Source organism: Ursus maritimus (assembly GCF_017311325.1).
Source record: "Ursus maritimus isolate PB19 chromosome X unlocalized genomic scaffold, ASM1731132v1 scaffold_X1, whole genome shotgun sequence".
NCBI lineage: Eukaryota > Metazoa > Chordata > Mammalia > Carnivora > Ursidae > Ursus > Ursus maritimus.
This window is the reverse complement of record NW_024423319.1, coordinates 105,168,159-105,189,341: the sequence shown is the minus strand read 5'-3', so window position 1 is coordinate 105,189,341 and position 21,183 is coordinate 105,168,159. Positions and strand designations below refer to the sequence as shown.

The following is a 21,183-nucleotide window of genomic DNA, read 5'->3' as shown; positions in this document are numbered from 1 at the left end:
GTGGGTTCCTTCCTGCTTCATACACCCCCCACCAAAGTCTCTCTCCCAGGGGATCTAACAGCAGTCAACACCCTAATCATCGCACCCTCCAGAAACCAGCGAACCTGGGATGAACGCACCCAAGTCAAAGGCAGAAAACAAGAGCACTCTACTTCTATACATAAAAGGTCCAAGACTTGAGAAAAACCCTTGGGTGATTTTTAAAGAACTGGGCGCACGTGTTAATTACAATCATTCAAGTCCACAGGGCAGGGGAGGAGGGGGGAGGCAAAAAGGAGACCGATACAGAAAAAGACACTAAGCGAACTGTGAAAAGTCTGCTTAACCTATTCACGTAAGTTTCAACCAGAAAACCTGCTTATCTCTGTGCTTTCACTCCAAGGGGCAAGTGAGCTGATTGTTAAATTTAAGCCATTTCAAGTTTATAGCTGTATAAGTACTATTTAATATATGAAGGGGATTTTAAACTTTTTCAAAAACAACTCAAACTTATTAGGAACTCTAAACAAACTTCACATTTGAAATCTAGGTTATCGCCTTTGTAAAAAAAAACAAAACAAAATATTTGTATTGTCAAATACGGCACTGCTTATGTTTCTCATGTACTTCAGTGAGGGTTAGAAGCAAATTTGTTTTTTCCTGTAGATTTGTCTGGCTGTAGCTGAAGTTATTAGAAATAACTGAACTTTTTTTGAGTTTTCCACTAAACTGTGGTAACACTACAGGTAATGGTCTGGACAGAAATTTTGGATCGCTCAAGTGCTCGATTAGTCAAAACATGTCACAGTACCTAAGTAAAGGAATTCTGGAGGGCATATAGCACCTACACTTGACACAGATGCATCCTTACCCATACAATGTCATTACAAGTGCTCTGTACCTCAATTAACCAGAATATCGCACCATCCAAGCATGACATTAAGGACAATCAATTTACTTATGCATTAATGCTATCTACATCAACTATGCTAATGGAGAAAATATTTGGAAGATTATCAGTGTTTTGTGAAGACCAGTTCCAAGGGCTACCAACGTTCTTAAGTATCCAAGGTATACTTGGACACTTAATTTGTAATCCTTGAATTCTTTCTGTTTCAAGGTCAGTATAATACGCCTTATCCCCATTTTAACACGTAGCTTTTAAAGCCACAAATTCTGCACCTTAAGACTTTTTTTAAAAAGAGTATTAGGAAGCTCTTCTAAAGCATTTTTTATTCTGATCCTAGGATTAATTTTTATTAATAATGAAGCTGTGTTTTTTCAGAAGACTATCAAAATCATCCCAAAGTTGTAAAAGTTTCTGTAACAAGCTTTCATAAAATGCAGATATGGTTTGTTAAATCCAAATATATTCTCAGTAAAAGAGAACTTTTTTCTCACTAAAACATCAGCTTTGCTCTTTAAAAGTTAAGCGTCTGCCTTCGGCTCAGGGTGTGATCCCGGCGTTATGGGATCAAGCCCCACATCACGCTCTTCCACTATGAGCCTGCTTCTTCCTCTCCCACTCCCCCTGCTTGTGTTCCCTCTCTCGCTGGCTGTCTCTATCTCTGTCAAATAAATAAATAAAATCTTTAAAAAAAAAAGTTACATAAATTCAAATTTGGGGGAATATGATAAACTACATTTAGTATATGAGGGACAAAAACACACTAGGGAGTCTGAATATCATGAGCTGATTTATAAAACATTAGGAATAAAGCAGAATACATCTTTATAATCTGCGCCCTTACTAAACAGCCAATGAAAAATCAACTGTAAAAGCCTAATTATAAGCTGAACAAATGTGTTTTTTTAATCTTTACAGGACTGAAAGACTTTCTTTCCTTTTGAAAAACTGGAAGATTTTATGATTATGATTAATACAATTTCTAAGGGGATCATTGGTATGCCCTTACCTTATGCATATTTATGATACTGAAGATGCCCTGGGTTCGAAAATATTAAAACGTCACTGTACTAAAGAATCAACATATGGGTATTTTAATGAATAATTTAACAATTTTGCTAAAAAGATCTTTTCTATACAAAAAAAGTATAATAGCATTTTGCCAAATATACATTTACTTCATAAAATGTTTTCAATAAAGCAGTAATTGTGTTTTAAAAATCAAAAGCCCAAAGAAAGCAAGGTTTAAACTACTTAAATCTTCACATCACTGACATTCAAAATGACAAATGTCAGGCCTTATCTCTGTTAACAGATGCAAAGACCCACAGAGGTAGTAAAAAAAAAAAAAATCCATGCCACAGACATTTGTGTCAGTAAAAACTGAAAATGAAGTCTAGTTTTAAAACTGGGAATCCACTACAGATAAAAGGAATCCTAAGAACTCTTCAACAACTATATTAAAAGGACAAGATCTTTAAATTTATTTTCAGCTTTCTTTGATTATACATTGAAATCCCCAGAATTGGATTTGCACATCTGGAAGTTTTCCCACACCTTGTAACTTTTTTCAGTGCTATTAAGTTTCTCAGGCTATATTTTGTTCACGCACACACACTGGAATTTTCATGACTATATAACAACTTCTAAAGGACGCAAGTTGGGCCAGAGGGTTAAATGCATGCTTCTGCACCTCAGGGTCCTCTTCCCCCCTGCTCCAGCAGCTATCACAGGAAGCCCTTGGACTGGGAAGTAAGTAGACCTGGGTTCCACTCTGAGCAGTGCCGCTTGTTCTGGGATAAGATTCCTAACCTTTCTGAGCCTCTTTTCTTATCTATAAAATGGAAATAACCTGTAGACTCTACCTTCGTGTAGAGCACTTGAGGCACAATCTGACATATATAAGGTGTTAAGTAGAATCACTGCTTCTAAGGAACTCCAAGAGGACATTTAGAAGTCATGATCTCTTTGGTGATGGTCCCATAGAGTACTCCATACAAAAGTTAAGACTGTCTGTTTTCAGCTGGGGAGAAAAGTAGAGGACGATGGGGAAAGATATTGCAGAAGAATAAACCCAAAGATTTCAGCAAAGCTAGAGGGCATGATTCAGGTTCCGGCAATGAAGGAGGGCTATTCCCTGCGGAGAGGCGGAATGCCCTGTTCCCTCACTATGAAGCCTCTGCTCAGATCTGTTCCTTACTACCAAAGGAAGAATTAAAGTCTATATACGTTTCTTCCACGAAGCTTTGTTCACTTGCTTTTTATTTTCCTGAGGCCAGGGTAAAGACCCTGACAAAGAGATGCTACACGCAAGTTAACTTCATCAGCTACTCTACAGAATAGTTAGGGAGGTGAGTTCATTTAACACTAAACTGTGCAGAACATCTCAAATGGCTGAGAAACCAGGAGAAGGGTTTAATATGTGAGAAAGGCTGTTTACCACATGCATATTCAGAGTGTTTCTAATGAACAACTCACTCCTTGAACTTCTAGAGCAGCGCTGTGCAACAGAAATATAAAGAGCCACAAATGTGAGCCAATGATTAATTTTACACTTTCTGGTAGCCACATTTAAAAAAGTAAAAAGGTGAAGTTGATTTTATAATGTATTTTATTTAACCCAGTATACCCAAAATATCATTTCAAACTATCAAAATGAGTACTGAGGTCATTTATACCCTTTCTGTCCTCCTAATTTTTGAACTCTCAATTCAGACTTGCCACATTTCAAGTATTCAGTAGCCACAAGCAGTAACTGTATTGAACAGCGCAGTTCTAGAGTCATAGATACACACTAATTTTTTTATTAGTGAGTAATCTTTTAATCTTGACTTCAGCTAGTTTTAATCCCATTAAACTGAGTGGAAAGGCTCTCAGTTTTTTTTTAAAAAGGAGGGAAATTTTTAAGAATCTAAAAGAAATCTAACAGAACACTATGAATAAAATTCTTGATTATCTTAGTCATAGGACTGGGCCTCCTAACACAAAAAAGAATGGTAAATTCTAAGTTTGATTAGAGTTGCTAAGTGCCAAGACTTCTTTAGCATTACAACAATATTTTCCTCTAACTGTTCCTGAAAAAAAACACAATGCTGAAAAGTAGATGTGTTAACAGGACACGTAAGGAAAAAGAGGAACTAAGTTAACACCAACACAAAGAAATAATCTGATAAATCCAGACTGTGGGACACACTAAGACAATCAGTGATCTGATCTTTCTCAAAAAGAAAAAAAGTGGGCGACTGTTCAAGAATAAGAAAGATTAGACAGCTGTGATAACCAAAAGCAATGCATAAATAACGACTAGATTCTAGGGCATTTTGAGAAATGGGAAAATTAGAATATGGACTAGTTATTAGATGATATGACTGTTAATTTACCTAGATGGAATGGCATTAAACTTGGGTAGGAAAGAGTCCTTATTCGTAGGAGAGGCATGTTAAGTTTTTAGGGATGAAGTATTATGATGTTTGCAAATTATTTTTGAAGGTTCAGCAAAGAAAAAAGATCTAGATAAAGCAAATATGGTAAAATATTAACAGTTCTTGAATCTAGGTGACAGCTACACAGGTATCCATTATACTATTCATCCAACTTTTTTGTTTGAATATCCTCATCATACGCAAGAAAAAGGAGAGAGTTCTAGATTCAAAGGGAGACATCAGGGGCGCCTGGGTGGCACAGTTGTTAAGCGTCTGCCTTCGGCTCAGGGCGTGATCCCGGCGTTGTGGGATCAAGCCCCACATCAGGCTCCTCCGCTATGAGCCTGCTTCTTCCTCTCCCACTCCCCCTGCTTGTGTTCCCTCTCTCGCTGGCTGTCTCTACCTCTGTCATATAAATAAATAAAATCTTTAAAAAAAAAAAAAGGGGAGACATCATAACCCAATATGCTGTATGAACCTTGATTAAATCCTAAAAAAAAAAAAAAAAAGCAAAAAAAGACATTTAGGGGACAAGCGAGAAAAATCAGAAAATGAAGTGCCTATTACAGGACATTAAGGAATGATCGTTAATTTCAACAACAATATTATGGTTATGTCGAATTTCCTCACTCTTGGGAGACGAGCTGCTCGCTCAGTTAGGGATGAAGTGTCATAATGTCTACAACATTCTTTGAAATGGTTTTAGGTAGCTAAAGCCAAAGTGGCAAGAAGATAACAATATTAACCTACAGGATATGTTTATTGGTCAACATTCCACTATTCTTCCAGAGTTTATGTTTAGAAAGTCATAAGAAGTTTTTAATAATTTAAAGCTAAAAATAAAAAGTGCCTATCAATATTCCATGTTTCAGACGTTCAGCAAATAGGATAAAACCACAAATCAAAACTGCCTACACTTTTCCCCATGTAGATTCTCATACTAAAAAAGGACCAGCACAGATGTAACATGTCTTTATTTCTGTGCCCTTTCTGGCACCATGCATATATAATGGATATTAAAATGGCTTTGTTTGAGACCTGCAGCATACTAAATAAAGGAAAAAGAGATGGGCCCTATTTTCAAGGGAGCTCAAAATAGCATGGTGCAAAATAGTTCAAATTCTTATTTCCCAACCCAATTTTCCATTTTAGTTTGGTTTATGAAGTTTTATTTCTAGAGATAAGCTCTCAAAAATCTGCCTAACGTAGTGTTTCTCAAAATTTAGAAAGCCATACATTCCTCCTGAAACTAACAATGTATGTTAAACTCTACTGGAATTAAAATAAAAGAATTCCTTTGATAAGCATTAACTCTCATACATCGCTAAGACAAGAATCACTGACTACCTTCCATTTATCTTACCAGTATTTCTAAAATAAAACTAAAAGATTTTTGTTATATTACAAAAAACAAAGATGCCTCTGTGGCCAGGGCCTTATTAAGTTTTCCCAAGAAATCAACTCAAGAAGGAAGCCTTAACAGTTTTCTTCTGAGGAGATCTACCCAATACCTGGCCAGTGGTGAATAACTACCTCCTATGCTATATAAGCAAACAAAATCCATCAGAAGGTACAGTGATGTTTCATATAATTTACAAAACTACCCGACGGTATTAATGTTCATTTCAGCCACTGTCACTATTGACCACTTGAACTAGTAATTAGAATATAAAAGGGCTCTGCACTCAGCACTTAAAAATCATTTACTGCTAACAATTATCCATCATATTGTCCCACAAAAGGAGAAATTTTTTCTTATTTCACCAGTACTTCCAACTAAACTAAAGTTGGAGGGTTTTTGTTTTAGTAGTGGGAGAGCTTTTGCTTTTAATGTATAAAGACAAAACAGGATTCCCCAGGGAAAGAGAGCAATAAAAACTATAGTAAGAAAAAAAATCAAATCAGAGACAAATGATTTACATAGGTGATGTAGGGCTGATTACCAACCAACAAAAAGTAATTAAGAAATGTATTCTTTAGTTTCAATTATTTCTGCCAGATCAAGTACATTCTGAGAATAAAGATAAAGTCCCATAAAATTGGGTTCTCTATTAAAAGTATAAGTTAATGACATTTCATAGCATTCCGGAGGGTGGGGGGGCGGGGGGACATGCCAGGCTGCTGAGTGTTATATGAAGGCTCAAGTTTGTTTATTTTTCAAATGGTGTAAACAACCCTCCTTTGCAAATATAGTTGTATCACCAGGTGTGGTAACCAAAGCTGAAGAACTATTTAACAAGAAGGGTGTCGAACCAAAGCTTTAAGTGTGCTTTCTAGAAAGAAGAAAAGATGCAAGAGGTAAACAGAGCCCCAGAGGTAACCAGGTGATTAGAAACCAATTAAGTTAAGCAATTACTGAAACTGCTTTCTCTCCTTTCGGCAAGAAAGGATCACAAGTGAGACTCTGATATAAAAATGAAATATGCTTGCATGCAAAAAGGCCAAGGCTGTTTTAGAGAAAGACTACTTTTCAGACAGCAGAACTATTACATGGTAAAATGTGCACAGGGATGTTTGATCAATGTAGACAGAGGATTAATAGTCTATTTAGTTAGAAATGCCAAAACAATGGTTTTAGACATAAACATGTTTTTATGGTTAAATTTAGTTAGTATTCATAGTGAAAGAGGGGAAAAACAGAACTACTTAAGAGTAGGGAAGAAAATCAACTAGGTGAGGGTAGGGAAGCATCACCACTAGGGCCTACTGCTTTTCAAGAGCTATTTTGTTTACTCACTACATTTTAGAGGAATACAAAACTGCATTAATGTACATCATTCAAAACTACAAAAACTCCTCTCAACTCTAATTTCAGCATGTATTACTTAAATTAATTTTTAAAAATAGAGCTAGCCTGACCCAGTTCAGACTTAATTACTTTGTGAAAAGAAAGAAAAGCTAAAGCAAACTTGGAATATTTTGGGTTAAATAATTATGCCTCAACTTTAAAAGTTCTTTCAAAACAAAACTACTCTACTACCTACCTGGTTCAAGTTTTACCCACAAAATGTGTTTTTAAAAACCTAAATGCACAAGTTACAGCAAATTAGACTGCTTATCCATTAACTATTCTTATAAACTATTCTCTTTTTAGCTCCTGACCAAGCCTGGGAACCTTACCTATAAAGACATACTGCCTTAACTAAACGATGAGTCCTGTCTATTGCTTTCAAATGCACTAACCTTCTCGAAAACACTGGATGGGGTCATCAAACAAAACCTGATGTTCTGAATGATGGTATCGGTATGTCTCCAGCGTCTTCTATCATGCCGCAGCCAAGACTGCACAGCCTCGTACAGCTCTATCTCTGGGAACCTGCTCAGATGATCATTATCCAAATAAGACATGAGCTTCTCAAAGCTCAGATAAGACAGGAAGTCAGGCCTGGACATGAGTGGCACAAAGTTGTCTAGCAGAAAGGCGTCCAACTTCTCCCTGACTCCCTCGATGTTTACACCAAAATCATCTAAGAGTCTCATAATTTCTGCACAATTTTCTAAGCAGATTTTCGCTAATAGAAAAGAGCAGCAGAACTTCACCACTTCTATAAGTTGAACATACATGGCAGCCTGAAGAATCTCATGAACAGTATTCATACTCAGTTCTATAGTTCCATAATACATAAATTGAAGGACGTGGCTGAAACCAGTAGCAGTTAGACCTTTTAAATGAATTTTGTCCTGATCTCGCTCCCTCATGTCTGCAGTAAACATAATTCTGAAGTAATCACTCTGGGTGGCCAAGAGTGCTTTATGGGCCTGGAACTGATGATCTTCAATAACCAGAGTGACATCAAGAAGCAATCCCTCCTCATACAGTGCTCTGAACCCAGCAGAGACACTGGTGTCATGGATGGAGGAACAGAATCCTTCCACGTCCCCTGCCATGAATCACCTGGAAAAAAAGGTAATCAAAGAAAACTGTGTTAATCATTTCCATGCATTCTGAAGACATTATTAACTTAAGAGCTTAAACAGTTTTTCATAATTATCTCAATTCCACTGCCTAAGTCTTAAATGTACAAGCCCTTCGGGAGAATAACAACCTAAAGGTTTGCAGGCTAATGTTTTTGGCTTCCCTACTTGGGGAAAAAAATCTATTACATATCTATCAAACAATGGCAAATTGTTAACCTACAAACAATATATGCCTAGCTCACTGATTTTACACTGTTCACCAAATGTATTTCAATATGTCCCCAAATTATCAACACAAAAAGGATTTTTCAGCCAAATGTTAAATTATGAGAAAAAGCAACGTAAAAGAAATCAAACCAAAAAGTACCACTGTTGACCTTGAAAAAAACCTAGGAACTTACCCAAAGGAAATAATCAGATAAATATGCCAAACTGTACACACAAGATTTTTCTTTCTAGACTTACTTATAATAAAAAACTGGAAAATATTCAAAAGCCCAACAACAGATTATTAAATAAATATGGTGTAGTTCTCTAATGGAGTACTATTACAACTAAAAACGATGGAAGCAATCTACCTATTCTGACAAAGGATGTTTATTAGGTATTGTTATGTGAAAAAAAAATGAAGCAGACAACTGCAGTTCACGCGGAGTATTTTCCAAAATTAAATACACATGTGTATGTTGAGATGAGAAAAAGTCTGGAGGAATATATACCAAAATGATATCCCTGGGTAGTAAGATTTCAAGAAACGGAGGTTTACCCCTTTTTCTTTTTACTTACCTCGTTAACCTTGTTCTAAAAAACAAAGATCACCCATTGCTTCTATATTTAAAATATAAATATATAATTTTTGAAGAGAATGAAACCATATTTTTGCATATCAGAGAAACGAAGCCAAGACAGTGGAATGATAATTAGATCTCCTAAACAGAATAAATAATTCAGTTTATTGGACTGTTTATGAAGCAAAGTAATTTTCTCCTTTTCACACAACTGCCCTCCATCCCACCTAGCCAGCCAGGCCAAGGGCCCCCTCTCCTCTGCTCTCCTCCTCACACAGCTCTGGGGCCTCCTCCCATCCCGAATTCCCTCCCTACCGTTTCCTCTGTGCCCTGTGGAGCCTCGCTTCAGTGCAGACAAACTCCCCTGCCAGCTCCTGCTGGCCACAATCTCTACAGCCTGATTTAAATACAAACAAATATTCTTCTATAGCTTATTAAACCTACTTTCGAAGACTTCTTTTAGGTTTCTATTGTCCTTTTTCTAAAACATGGCCTTTCACTCAGATAAAAATCCACCTTCTACTGCTCCTTGTCACTGATCACATACCCACATCCCGATCAAGGACTCTTGCCCGCACATTCACGGACAACTTCGGCACCTGGCTAAGGCTCGTGTTCTCCACCTCTTCAAAGTTCACATAAGATCACTCGTACAAAACTTATGAAGTCCAATTTTCCTGGCCACCTCAACTCCTACAACCTCCCCCCATTTTAAAACTATATTCCCATACCTGCTAGATCTCACCAGTCTAAAATCGGTCCCCATCCAAAATCTAAACTGTCAACTTTTCACTCTGGCTTAACCTTCGCCCCTCTTTTCACTTGGCCTATCATTTCCAAACTTTACTTTCCGTCCTTCTCCAGCTTAGACCTTCTGGTATTACAACCAATCTCCCAGGTTCTTTCCTTTGCAATCTCCCCACTCTATTTCCAATGCCTCCTCCTTTACTTGCTGCAAGAGCGTCTCCGTGTGCGCCAGGTATGATGTTACGCATGGAGGTATGTGACTTTCGGGAATCCCCACTGCACCCTGGATTTGGCAGAGCCCTCTGATGTGGCAGTGAAAAGGCAGCTTCCACGGCCATGCTAAAAGCACTACTTCTCCACTCTTGTGAGTAGGCTATCACTGTATATTTCTACTTTGTTTCATCAATATTTTATCTGTGACACCCTATATTTAATTTCTTGACCTATTAACCCATTGATTCAGCAGTTATCCCAGTCTAAAGTCATCTTTAAAAAAAACCCTTTGTTAATGAGAAAGAAAAAAGTCTGAAAGGATAATATACCATAATGTTAAAAATGGTTATCTCAGGATGGTAGAATATCAAGCAGTTCTATTTTTTTCCCTTTTGCTAAACTGTGTTTTCTAATCTACCTGCCACAAAAGTGTACTATTGTTTTGAAAGTTCATTTTAAAAAATCTATTAAAAAAACTTTAATTGCCAAATCAAATGATTATATCTTAGTCCCTATTTCTCAGAATCCTTCTGCAGCATGACTTCTTCCCTGGGCTATCACTTGCTCAGCTTCATGACACTATTTCCCCAATTGTCTTCCTATTCCTGGGCTGCTTATTTCTCAATCTCCTCCCTGGGCTCATTTTTCTTGAATGAACACTGGTGTTTCCCAGAATTTTGTTCTCAGACCTTTTCTCTTCTCATCTAAACACTATGTCTCCTTAAATGACTTCATCTAAACCCATGGTTTCTCCTATCACGTACCTTTACCAATACCTTGACCATCTCTGTCCAAATGGTGAATGGTCCGCTAGATACTTCTGGGTGCCCCACTGGGATCTCAAAATCATCATGTCTAAAAATAGTCATAATTCTACCCTCTCCCAATCAGTTCTATCTTCCGTATTCTCCATCTTACCAAGAGGCATTCTAGGTGCTTCTTGTCCCAGTTTGTCCCTAACTTACCTTCAAGTCTTACTGATTAAACGACATGTTTACTTACCTAAGACAGCAAAGTATGCACAAGGTAAAATTATTATAAAGTTTTTAATCAGTACTCCATTAATCCAAAAGCTATACTTTCATTTTGGAAAAGCAGAACACAAGAGGGCTGTTTATCATTTGGAAAAGAGATATAAAATATTTTAGACTCTGTAAGCAATGCTTGGCAGAACAACTTTACTAATACATTCAAAATTAAATAAACTATTAAGGTTTTTACCCTGAATTATTTTTAAAGGTAAAATTAGAATTAGAGCTTAGAATTTTCCAAGTGATATGAGGCATATGTACACCACTGCATAATGGGAACAAAAGGAACTCACACAGTGTGGTATCTGAATAATCAAACATTATGGTTAATAGAGGACTACCCACATCACGCTAATGATCAATTTTCAAAATAACTGGAATTTAAAAACACAATAAATTAAACCAGATGAAATACTTGATATTTCATTATCTTTCTCAGGATCACCAATTATCACTCTGACTTGTCAAGATATTGGTCACATTTAATGGAGAGTCGGTAGTACAAGACTAGACATTAGCGTTCATATACTTGAGAGTAGACTGCTTTGTGTTTTATTAATCTGTTATTTTGATAGTGCCTAAAATACCATATATTTCGCTTACTGTCAAAATAACCCTCTCTATTCAACAGCTATCACTATCTGATAAAGTCTCAAACAGCTATTATTTACCTTCCTGAAAAAAGGTTCCATCTAAAGGAAATTTTTAAAAGGAATTACTATGCTTCAATAAGCTTAGAGGTACATTTATCTTTTTGAATTCATGTTTTCATTTTCTTTGGGTAAATACCCGGAAGTGGAATTACTGGGTCATATGGTAATTCTATTTTTAATTTTTTGCGGAACCTCCATACTGTTTTCCATAGTGGCTATACCAATCTGCAATGGCCAAGATACGGAAGCAACCCAAGTGTCTACTGACTAATGAATGGATAAATAATGTGGAGCTATATCACACACACACACACACACACACACACACACACACACACACACACACGTCAGAATATTACTCAGCCATAAAAAAGAAAAAAAGAATGAAATCTTGCCATTTGCAACAAGAAGGACGGACCTAGAGGGTATAATGCTAAGTAAAGTTAAGTCAAAGAAAGACAAATACCATATGATTTCACTCATATGCAGAATTTTAAAAACAAATGAACAAGGAAAAAAGGAGACAACAGACTCTTAAATACAGAGAACAAACTGGTGGCTGCCAGAGGGGAAGTTGGGGGGGGGGGATGGGTGAAATAAAGAGGATTAAAAGTATACTTCTCTTGATGAACACTGAGAAATGTATAAAATTGCTGAATCATTATACTGTATACCTGAAACTAATATAAGGCTGTATGTTAATTGTACTTGAATAAAAAAATTAACAGTTAAAAAAAATAAAAGGAGAAACGATTCTTTCTCAAAAGAAGCAATCTAGGTTCCTGATACTTCCTATGGTTGAAACATCATAGGGCAAAGAAGGAAAAAAGAAAAAGAAAAGGAGAATGGTAAACTGGGAGTCAAAAGACCCTAAAAATATAAGGACTGCACCTGTACTTCTCTGGGCACCCAGCCCACTAAGGGGGACTCCAAGCAGGCAGGCTTCCACTCTGTGATCCTGTCCAGTCACTAAGGTCAGACTCGGGTGAGAAATAGGAATCAACATGAACTCTCTCGTCAAGAATTGAGAAAACGGAAAAAGAGATGTGCACTGACTGCATATGACTGGAGCTGGAACATGTCAAAGAGCAGCTGTGGGCACCAACTTCTGCCTGCCATGCGGGCTGAGTATCACAGAAAGCCAGTGAACTGGGAAAGAATAAAGCTAAGACAAGAAGACAGGGAGTGCCCCCAACACCTTCATTTTCTCAGTTGCTAGGCCCAGCTCTATTCCTGCCCCTGAGTTCTAAGAGAAATCCTTCCATGCTTAGAATGAATTCCATTTTTACTACCTTAGGTGGGTTTTTTCCTTGTATTATAATCAAGGTTCCTAACTAATATAGTTTTAGGACAGAAATTGCTACACTTTAAGTTACCAAACCTTCTTGGTCTTATCTCTGCATCTGTAAAATTGAGAACATTTAACACGATGAACTCAAAATTTTTAGTCATGAAATTCTCACTTATTCTACAGAGGTATAACGCACTTACGCAGGCACGCAGACGAAATAAACTATAGTTATTTTTCAAGTCTTAGCAATGCATTTGTCAAGCTTACTTGATCTAAATTGACTTCTAAAACTAATTTGTGATAGCTGGGACATATCATTCTTTTCTACATGAAAAAGCTTGGTGCACCTATCAGTAAGACTAACAGCTTTAGAGCAGCAGCAGTATTTTACATTTTAATGGGAAGCATGTGTATAAGCAGAAAATGATCAAATACTCAGTGATTAACTGACCAACATTTAATCTCTAAATGGAAATAGTGAGTTAAAGAGTACAGGTGTGGAGTCAGGTGCCATGTATGAATTCCAGTTCTTTCTCTTACCAGCTCTGTGACTTTGGGGCAAGCTATTTACCCTCTCTGTGCTCTAAGGTCCTCATCTGTAAAAAGCAACATCAATATCAGTAGAACCTTCCTCACAGGTTGCTGTGAGGATTACATGGATTAATACACATAAAGATTTGAGAACAGTATGTGGCCCTTAAGGACACCATAATGTTAGGGCTTATTATGCCCCTTCAGTTGGTGCCACTGGAACCAATATAATAGACCTGACCCTTTAAAAGTCTGGTTGTCTCTGGAAAAACCCTACTCCTTAGCCACAGCACTTCCTTCAAACCCCAACCTGCCTTATCAGTGAAGTCTCTTAGGACCCAGGCCAACTCTAACTTGATAAAGACACTAAGGTTGATGGGTGAAATTTTTCAAGGTCATACAACTAGTTAGAAATAGAGATAAAACTAGAATCTGATTTGCAAAAAATACAAAGAAATTTGTATTCTGTTGGAAAGAACAAAACTTTTGAAATTAAGAGTGCTCACTAGTACTTACCACTGTGTGACCTGGAGAATTTCAGTTGACTTCCTGACTTCAGTTTCCATCCACACATTAGGAATTATCATCACCACCTTATTATTGAGTTGCAGTGGTAATTAAATGAATTCACTTAAATGCCTAGCCCAGAGCAAGGCACTCCACCAGAGGTCACTCAATCTTGGCTTTCATTGTCCAACTCTTGCCTCTTGCTCCTTTAAACCAAAGGAACTTGATATCCCTCAAAATCACCCTACAGATCCCACATCTCCCTAGGGTTTATCACAATGTAAGTTTATAAGAGATTAGGAGATGTACTGGTAGTCAAAACACTGGACTTCATTTTACAATGGCATTATTTTTCATTTTTTTCTCATCACACAAGTATAATTTTCTAGCTTTTATGGGCTCTTCAAGTTTTTCTGCCCTAACCAGAGTAGCTACTCTCTACATCTGTGCTGTTCAATACATAAGCCACTAGTCACAGGGCTAGGGAGCACTTGAAATGTGGCTAGTCCAAACTGACATGTGCTGTAAGTATAAAATGGATGCCAGATTTTGAAGAGTTAGTACAAAAAAGAAAGTGTAAATTATCTCATAAATTTTTGTACTGATCACACGTTGAAACAATATTTTGGATACAATGGGTTAAATAAAATATATTAAAAGTAATTTCACCTGTTTTTTACTTTAAAAAAAACCGTGACTATGAGAAAATTTAAAATTACACGTGTCTTGTATTACATTCTATTGGACAGCAAAGATCTACAACATCAATGCTTAAGGCATCAAACGACCAAACTCACAAATGAACACGTGAAACAAAACCAACTTGGTTCACAATCCATACCCTGGAAGCTACAAAGAAAAGAAAAAAAAAGTGAGGCTTAAAATAAAAACACAAAACACACATACAAGCAAATAAAAAATAATAATTAGAAAAAGGAAAATGTGATACAAAAAGAAAAATATACAAAAACTTATGCATAAGAATTCTGTAAGATTTATAGCAATTTATGGAATAAGTAAATAATCATAAAAATGAATCACTGTAAAACTAAGCTCAAATAAGAACTATAAATCAATGAGGGCTGGTGAAAAAAATCCGTTAAGGGGCTTTGAGAGAGAGATTTACTGACATACAAAATGTTCAATGTACAGAAATTCTGTATCGTCACTTTTCAATACGGATCATCAGATTAAAGGAAATCATGTTTTATAAACCCACATATGTATATGTTCTAAACTTGGCCTTCAGAATTTCAAATAGGTTTTTTTTCAAAAGTGGAACCAATTTAAATGACAAGACATACTCATACTACTAGGAAAGAAATATTGAAGAATTTATCTTGTTTCATCAACTTGGCGCTGATTAAAAAAAAGAAAGCCTCATTTTTTCTACGCATAAGAATGATTAGTATAGCGATTTCCAAAGTGTAGTCCAGGGACAAATGGGGTCCTCGTCCCCTAAAAGGACTCCACAAAGTCAAAACTATTTTCATAGTAATAATTTTAAAAGTTGTTTTTCTCACTTTCATTCTTTAGTATTGTCCAGAAGCTACACGTGTGATATGGTAACAAATTAAATACAGAAGCTGATAAGAAGCCCATTGTCTTCCATTAAGTCAGACATTAATTAGATCTGCAAAAAGGTAAAAATCAGGTCTTCTTACCAAGTTTTGTATGCTTTTGAAAAACATTTAATTTTCATCAAAAATGCTCTTTAGATTAACATGTAATGGGTTTTTTAATATTCCAGTTTTAATTTCTATTATGGTAAATATAAACGGAAAAAACCCACATAAACGGAAGCTCTTTAGGATCTCCAGAATATGTAAGACAATAATGAGGTCTAGAGACCAAAAGGTTTCAGTACCAGTGATGGTATGATCAAGAGATCAATGACAACACACACGTATACATAAAACATACTCTTCCTACCTCTGCCCTGGAAGACTATTAGCTATTTATATCACAGAAATTTTTAATGGTTCAAACTCTCTAGTGACCAGTAAAGAAAGAAGTCTGGTGGGGGTAAAATTGGACAGCAAATTAAAGGCAAAGAAATTAAATGCTTCCTTTTCAGTTAGAAGGCTGCCATTCCGATTTGAAGGTAAAATTCTAGGCAATTAAATAGAAGATGTTTCAAAATTAACCTCCATGTTTATGCCATAAGCATTAATTTAATGTTTTCACATTCCTCCCAAAGGTCCTTAAAAATTCATACAAAATCCTAAATCATTCGGAACAAAAGCTAGATTCTCAGAGCTTGGTATACTTATTTTCAATGAAAAATTTAAATTATTTCATACTACCTTCATCCTCAAACTGTAGCTTACCAATGTTGGTGCCTAAAGAAGAAAATCCCATACTCACACACTGAAAAGAAAATGCAAGGCTTACTATGGATAAAAATAGAATTAATTTGAGTCATAAAGTTTCTCACCATTTCTGTAACTTATAAAGAAAAAAATTTAAGTTTGGCAATCTCAAAGTGGCTAACTTCTCAATCTAAAAGGCGTGATCCCAGGGTCCTGGGATCGAGCCCCACATCAGGCTCCTCTGCTGGGAGCCTGCTTCTTCCTCTCCCACTCCCCCTGCCTGTGTTCCCTCTCTCCCTGGCTGTCTCTCTGTCAAAAAAACAAAATATTTTTTAAAAAATAAATAAAAGGCAAGAAAATTTTAAAAAAGGACTCACTGTATTAGCTCTATTAGCAGTCATTTTACTCTTGGATACACTATTCAAATTGAGAAACAACTCATTTTAACATGGGAGGAAAAGCTGCATAACTTTGTTTAATACTGGAAATTCTTGTCTATCTAAATGTTTTTATAACTCAGTACCAAATTGCAAATAACCGTTTAAGCTTTTAGGAAGGCTCTGGGTTCTCCAGCCCCAGGTTGGCACTATTATCCAAATTACTTCACTTTTCAGGTATGTTTAGCATTTAATCATTCTATAATACAAGAAACCTTGCAAGAAAAAAAACTACTCCTGCTTCAATGCTATTTTTTTTCCATTAGATTTTCATTTAATGTTCCTCTGACTATCCCTCAGTACGAGCAGTAGTAGTCCAAGAGTGATGTCATGGAAAACAGCTTCCCTAGCCTTTAGAGATTGGATCCAGTGAGAATTCTAGGAAAAGCCTCTATTGGGGAATAAAACCCCAAATCTTCTAAGCTATATCCTAACAAGAAATCATCAACATTATAATGTCAACATCCTAGTTCTCTCTAAGAATTATACAAACTAAATCTTTCAGAAGGTCTTGATGTTCTGATACAGATTTACTGCAAATCTTTAAATGATGTAAAACCATTAACTAAATTCAGTGATTTTACCAGAGACAATGGAATAAATTTTCTATCTGTTGTTATTTGCTTCAATGATTCAGCCAGATGAGCTTCGAAGGCCTTATATTAAAAACAGAGTATCTGAGGAAATACCTTGCCTTTTCTAGTTTCTTCCAAAGTAAAAATTTCTAATTCCGAAAAGGCCTTCCACTTTTGGACCTGTAGCAGTACAACATATACCCACAGCAAAGAAGAACCATGAGAGCCCCTCCAACGATTCTTAAGATGGTAATAATAATTATCTCCTATTACTCTTCCCCCCTTGTTCACCCTGCCCCAGATACACTGGCCTCTTTCTCTGTTTCTTGAAAACCAACCACACACCCACCTTAAGGCTTCTACACTCGCTGTTCCCTCTGCCTGGATCACTACATCTCCAGATATATAGGGCTTCCTTCAAGTCTTTACTCCTGTGTCATCTCAGCGAGGCCTTCCCAAACCCCTATCTCTAAAAAAAAAAAAAACCAACAAAAACCAAAAAACCAAAACCAAAAAAACCTCACCCACTCCCACAACCAGAAATCCTCACTTTCCCTTTCTGCTTTATTTTTCTCTAAAGTATATTAAAATAGAGGTAACAGTCTCTTTTCCTTAATTAGTTTGCTTTTTATGGGTTTTCTTTTTTTCAGTTTTGCTTTGACTGTTGTATCCCTCACAACCTAGAAATAACAGCACTTGGCACATAGTAAGTGCTTAATAAATATTTGTTGGATGAAGAGATAAATTTAATTTTCGTAAGCTCCATGTTCTGTAACCATCCCTGATTTAAGGATGAGAAGAATCAAAAGCTCACAGAGGTTAAGGAACTTGCCCAAGGCTATGATTCTTAAGTGGTGGAGTTGGGGTCTGCCCCACTTTAGACCCTCTATGTTTAACCAGTATCCTACAATGCTTCACCAATGACTTTCATTTCTCTTCAATAAAAAACCCCACACCAACTACAGCATTCCAGTTCAGAGGAAATATATGCTACTAAATTAATTCAATCCCTCAAACTAAATATTCATTCTTCTCCCAGTTAATGTTATTTACTCTTAAAATATTTACAAAGTGAAGGGCAAGCTGAAAACAGCCCAGCTAATTTTTGGGGCCCAAGTGAAATGAAAACTTGGGCCCTCTTGTCCAAAAGCAGGAAAAAAATGTCGTTAAAGGTACTAAAATAAAAAGCTTTCTCCTTTCTTCTGTGGTCTCTCCCGACTTCTCATGGTGTTTTTTTTATTTGTTGGTTAATGCGTTCTAAGTGAAGAAAAATTAAAAATTTAAATTAGCATGAATTTTACTGTTCACCTTTATATTGTACAATGCCAGTTTTACATGCAGATTATTACACCAACTTCAGGGCCCTTCTGATCACCCATGAAGCCAAGCCAGCCCTGGTTCCAACATTTTAGCCCCAGATAACCCAAACCAAGGCAGAGAGAAGGTCAAACCTTGAAATTCCCAATAAAGCAGTGATTTGCCAAAATTTTATCTTCAGGACAAATGATAAGTCCAATGTATAAAAGCTAACACATTAAAACAGGCTCTTCCATTTGCTAATTTAATCGTGCCCGCTTATATTATTCTGCCTTTTTACAAAACACAGAAACATACTCAAAAAAACAACTGGTATTGGGTTATAAAATAAAACATTTCAGAAAAAAGCTCAAAAAACCATTTGCTGGCTAAAAATAACAATATACTAAAAAAAATGCTTCTCTTTCACTTTTTGTGGACCATTTTTAAGCCAAACCATACTACATTTTTGATGTACCCAGTAGAAATGATTCCATACTGATCTGCTGTTACACACGTTAGTTCTGACAAATAATAAATCCAATTTCTCAAACCACAAATATTTACTCTTCTATTATTCCTCCTAAGTTAAATCAGCAATAGAATGCAAATTAACACCAATTCCCACTGAAAAACTGGTTCTAAGCACCCACTAAGTGTTGTGATGATTTAAAAAGAGAATTATATAAACACTATTACATTGTCAAAAAGTAGAAAATTTCTATACATTTCTAGATCTGTTAAGAATTACAGAAATCTGAATGCATTTGTAAGCTCTTCAAAAACAATTTTCAGATTAGTAGAGATATTCAGGCATCCTGTTCCCTAGACATGAAAAATAGCATTAAAATTAGAGTATGTATCTTAAAACCATTTTCTAAGTTACCATTAAATCAGATCAACAAAAATAAATATAAATTCGTAAAGTATATAAGACTAAACATCAAGTGTTAAATAAATATTCCAAGAAAAGGGGCATAAGCGGCCTAGAAAAATGAAAAGCAAAGCACTACAGTAACGTTAAATTTGAATTAAAGAATACCGTTATTTAAATAAGCAGTTAGCATTTCGTAGGAAGAAAGCCAAGCAACGTGACTATTATATATCTAGTCGATCCACAGCACTGCTTCGCTATTCCATACTTATTGCTTATACTTATAATACCGGAAAAAAAAAAGAGGCAGCAACAGTTAGCCACTACAACATTAACCACTCTGGCAAGGGTTACTTAAAAAATTGCTTTGCATTTTTACAACACTTTACAGCTATAGGTTATTTTCACATATATGACCTCATATAGTCCTCACTACCCTGTGATGTGGCTATTACTGACTAGATTTCATAGATAAGAAACCGAGGTTCGGTAAGCGATTTTCTCAGCGTCACCCAGTCGAACCCAGACCTTCTGATTCCACGTTTTATGCCTCGCATTTCGCATAGTTCTATTTCAGGCATAAACAGAATTTTTAAAGGGAAGGAACGGGTTAGGGAGAAAATAATCATGGTACCTGCAGCTGTGTGCTGCAAAAAATGGCTGAATTATGCTTCTTCCGTTTTTTTCCCCCTCCTTGAAAAAAATCATATTTCAAACAATTTAAGTAAACTCAAAGACAAATTAGGTCCCGGCGTCTACCAAATGTTTGACTCGGGTCTGTGCAGAAAACGCTACCGAATCCGCGCCCAGCGCGGGGCCGCGGACGAAGCCCGGTCTCCTGCAGGCCGGAGGGCCAGGGGCGGCTACGCACCTCGGGGGTCTGTCCAACCTCTAGTGGACGGCAGTCTGCATCAGGAAGAAGCGGGCCGGCGGGCCGGGCGGTGGGCGGTCGGGCGCCGGGATGGCACTCGGCAGGCTCCTCGAACCTCTACAAGGGGCCGCTCCCGGACCGGGCCGGGACGCTCCTGCGGGGGGCGAGTCTGCGCGCCTGCGGCCCCCTCGGAACCAGTCCTGGGAAAGAAGACAGCGCTGAGTCGCGAGTCGAGACAGTCGGGCTCGGCGCAAGGCGGCGCGGCGTCGGGGCCGGGCCCGGCCTTGCCAACGCCAGGGGCCTCGCGGCGCCCGGCGGGGCTCGGCCGGAGAGCCGATTCGGGGCCACGGGCGGGGAAAAGGGCTGGGGGGCCGCGGGCAGCGGCAGAAGCGCCGGCGGTAGCGGCGTCGACGACGGCGTCTCCGGGCTTCTGCCCCGAAGCGCGCCGAGCCTCAGGATCACCCACGCCGGGGGTGGAGGAAGGCGGGAAAGGGGCGGGCAAGGGGCGGAGCGTGCGGGGCCACGAGCCAGGGGCCGCTCCGGGCCGCGCGCCCCCTGCGGGCCGCGGGAGCCGCCCGGGGCCGGCCCAGGGAGGCGGGGCCCGCCGGCAGGGGGCTCCATGCGCCGTCGTCGCAACGCGGAAGCCTGGCACGCGGGTAGGGAGGTCGAAGGGTGGGAAGATGGGAGTTGGAAAGCAGGCCTCGGAGGCGCCCTCGGCCCCCATCGGCGCCTCGAGGGGGCCCGCGCGCGGCCCGCGGCCCGGAGGGTGTTTACCTTCCCCCTGGTCGAGCGCCAATGCCGCCATGTTTCAGCCAGCGCGCGTCACTTCCG

At 38.0% G+C, this 21,183-nt stretch overlaps 1 protein-coding gene across 1 annotated transcript in view; it reads right to left on the bottom strand.

Moving 5' to 3' along the window:
- KLHL15 (kelch like family member 15) overlaps positions 1-20,772 on the bottom strand; it is a 34,292-nt gene extending 13,520 nt beyond the window's left edge. Inside the window, exons 1-2 of the mRNA XM_040633429.1 lie at positions 20,353-20,772; positions 7,492-8,203 (exon numbers count right to left, since the gene is read on the bottom strand). Coding sequence (XP_040489363.1) covers positions 7,492-8,196 — 705 coding nt within the window. The 5' untranslated portion in view covers positions 8,197-8,203; positions 20,353-20,772. The remainder of the gene's footprint in view (positions 1-7,491; positions 8,204-20,352) is intronic.
- Positions 20,773-21,183: the final 411 nt, after the last annotated feature.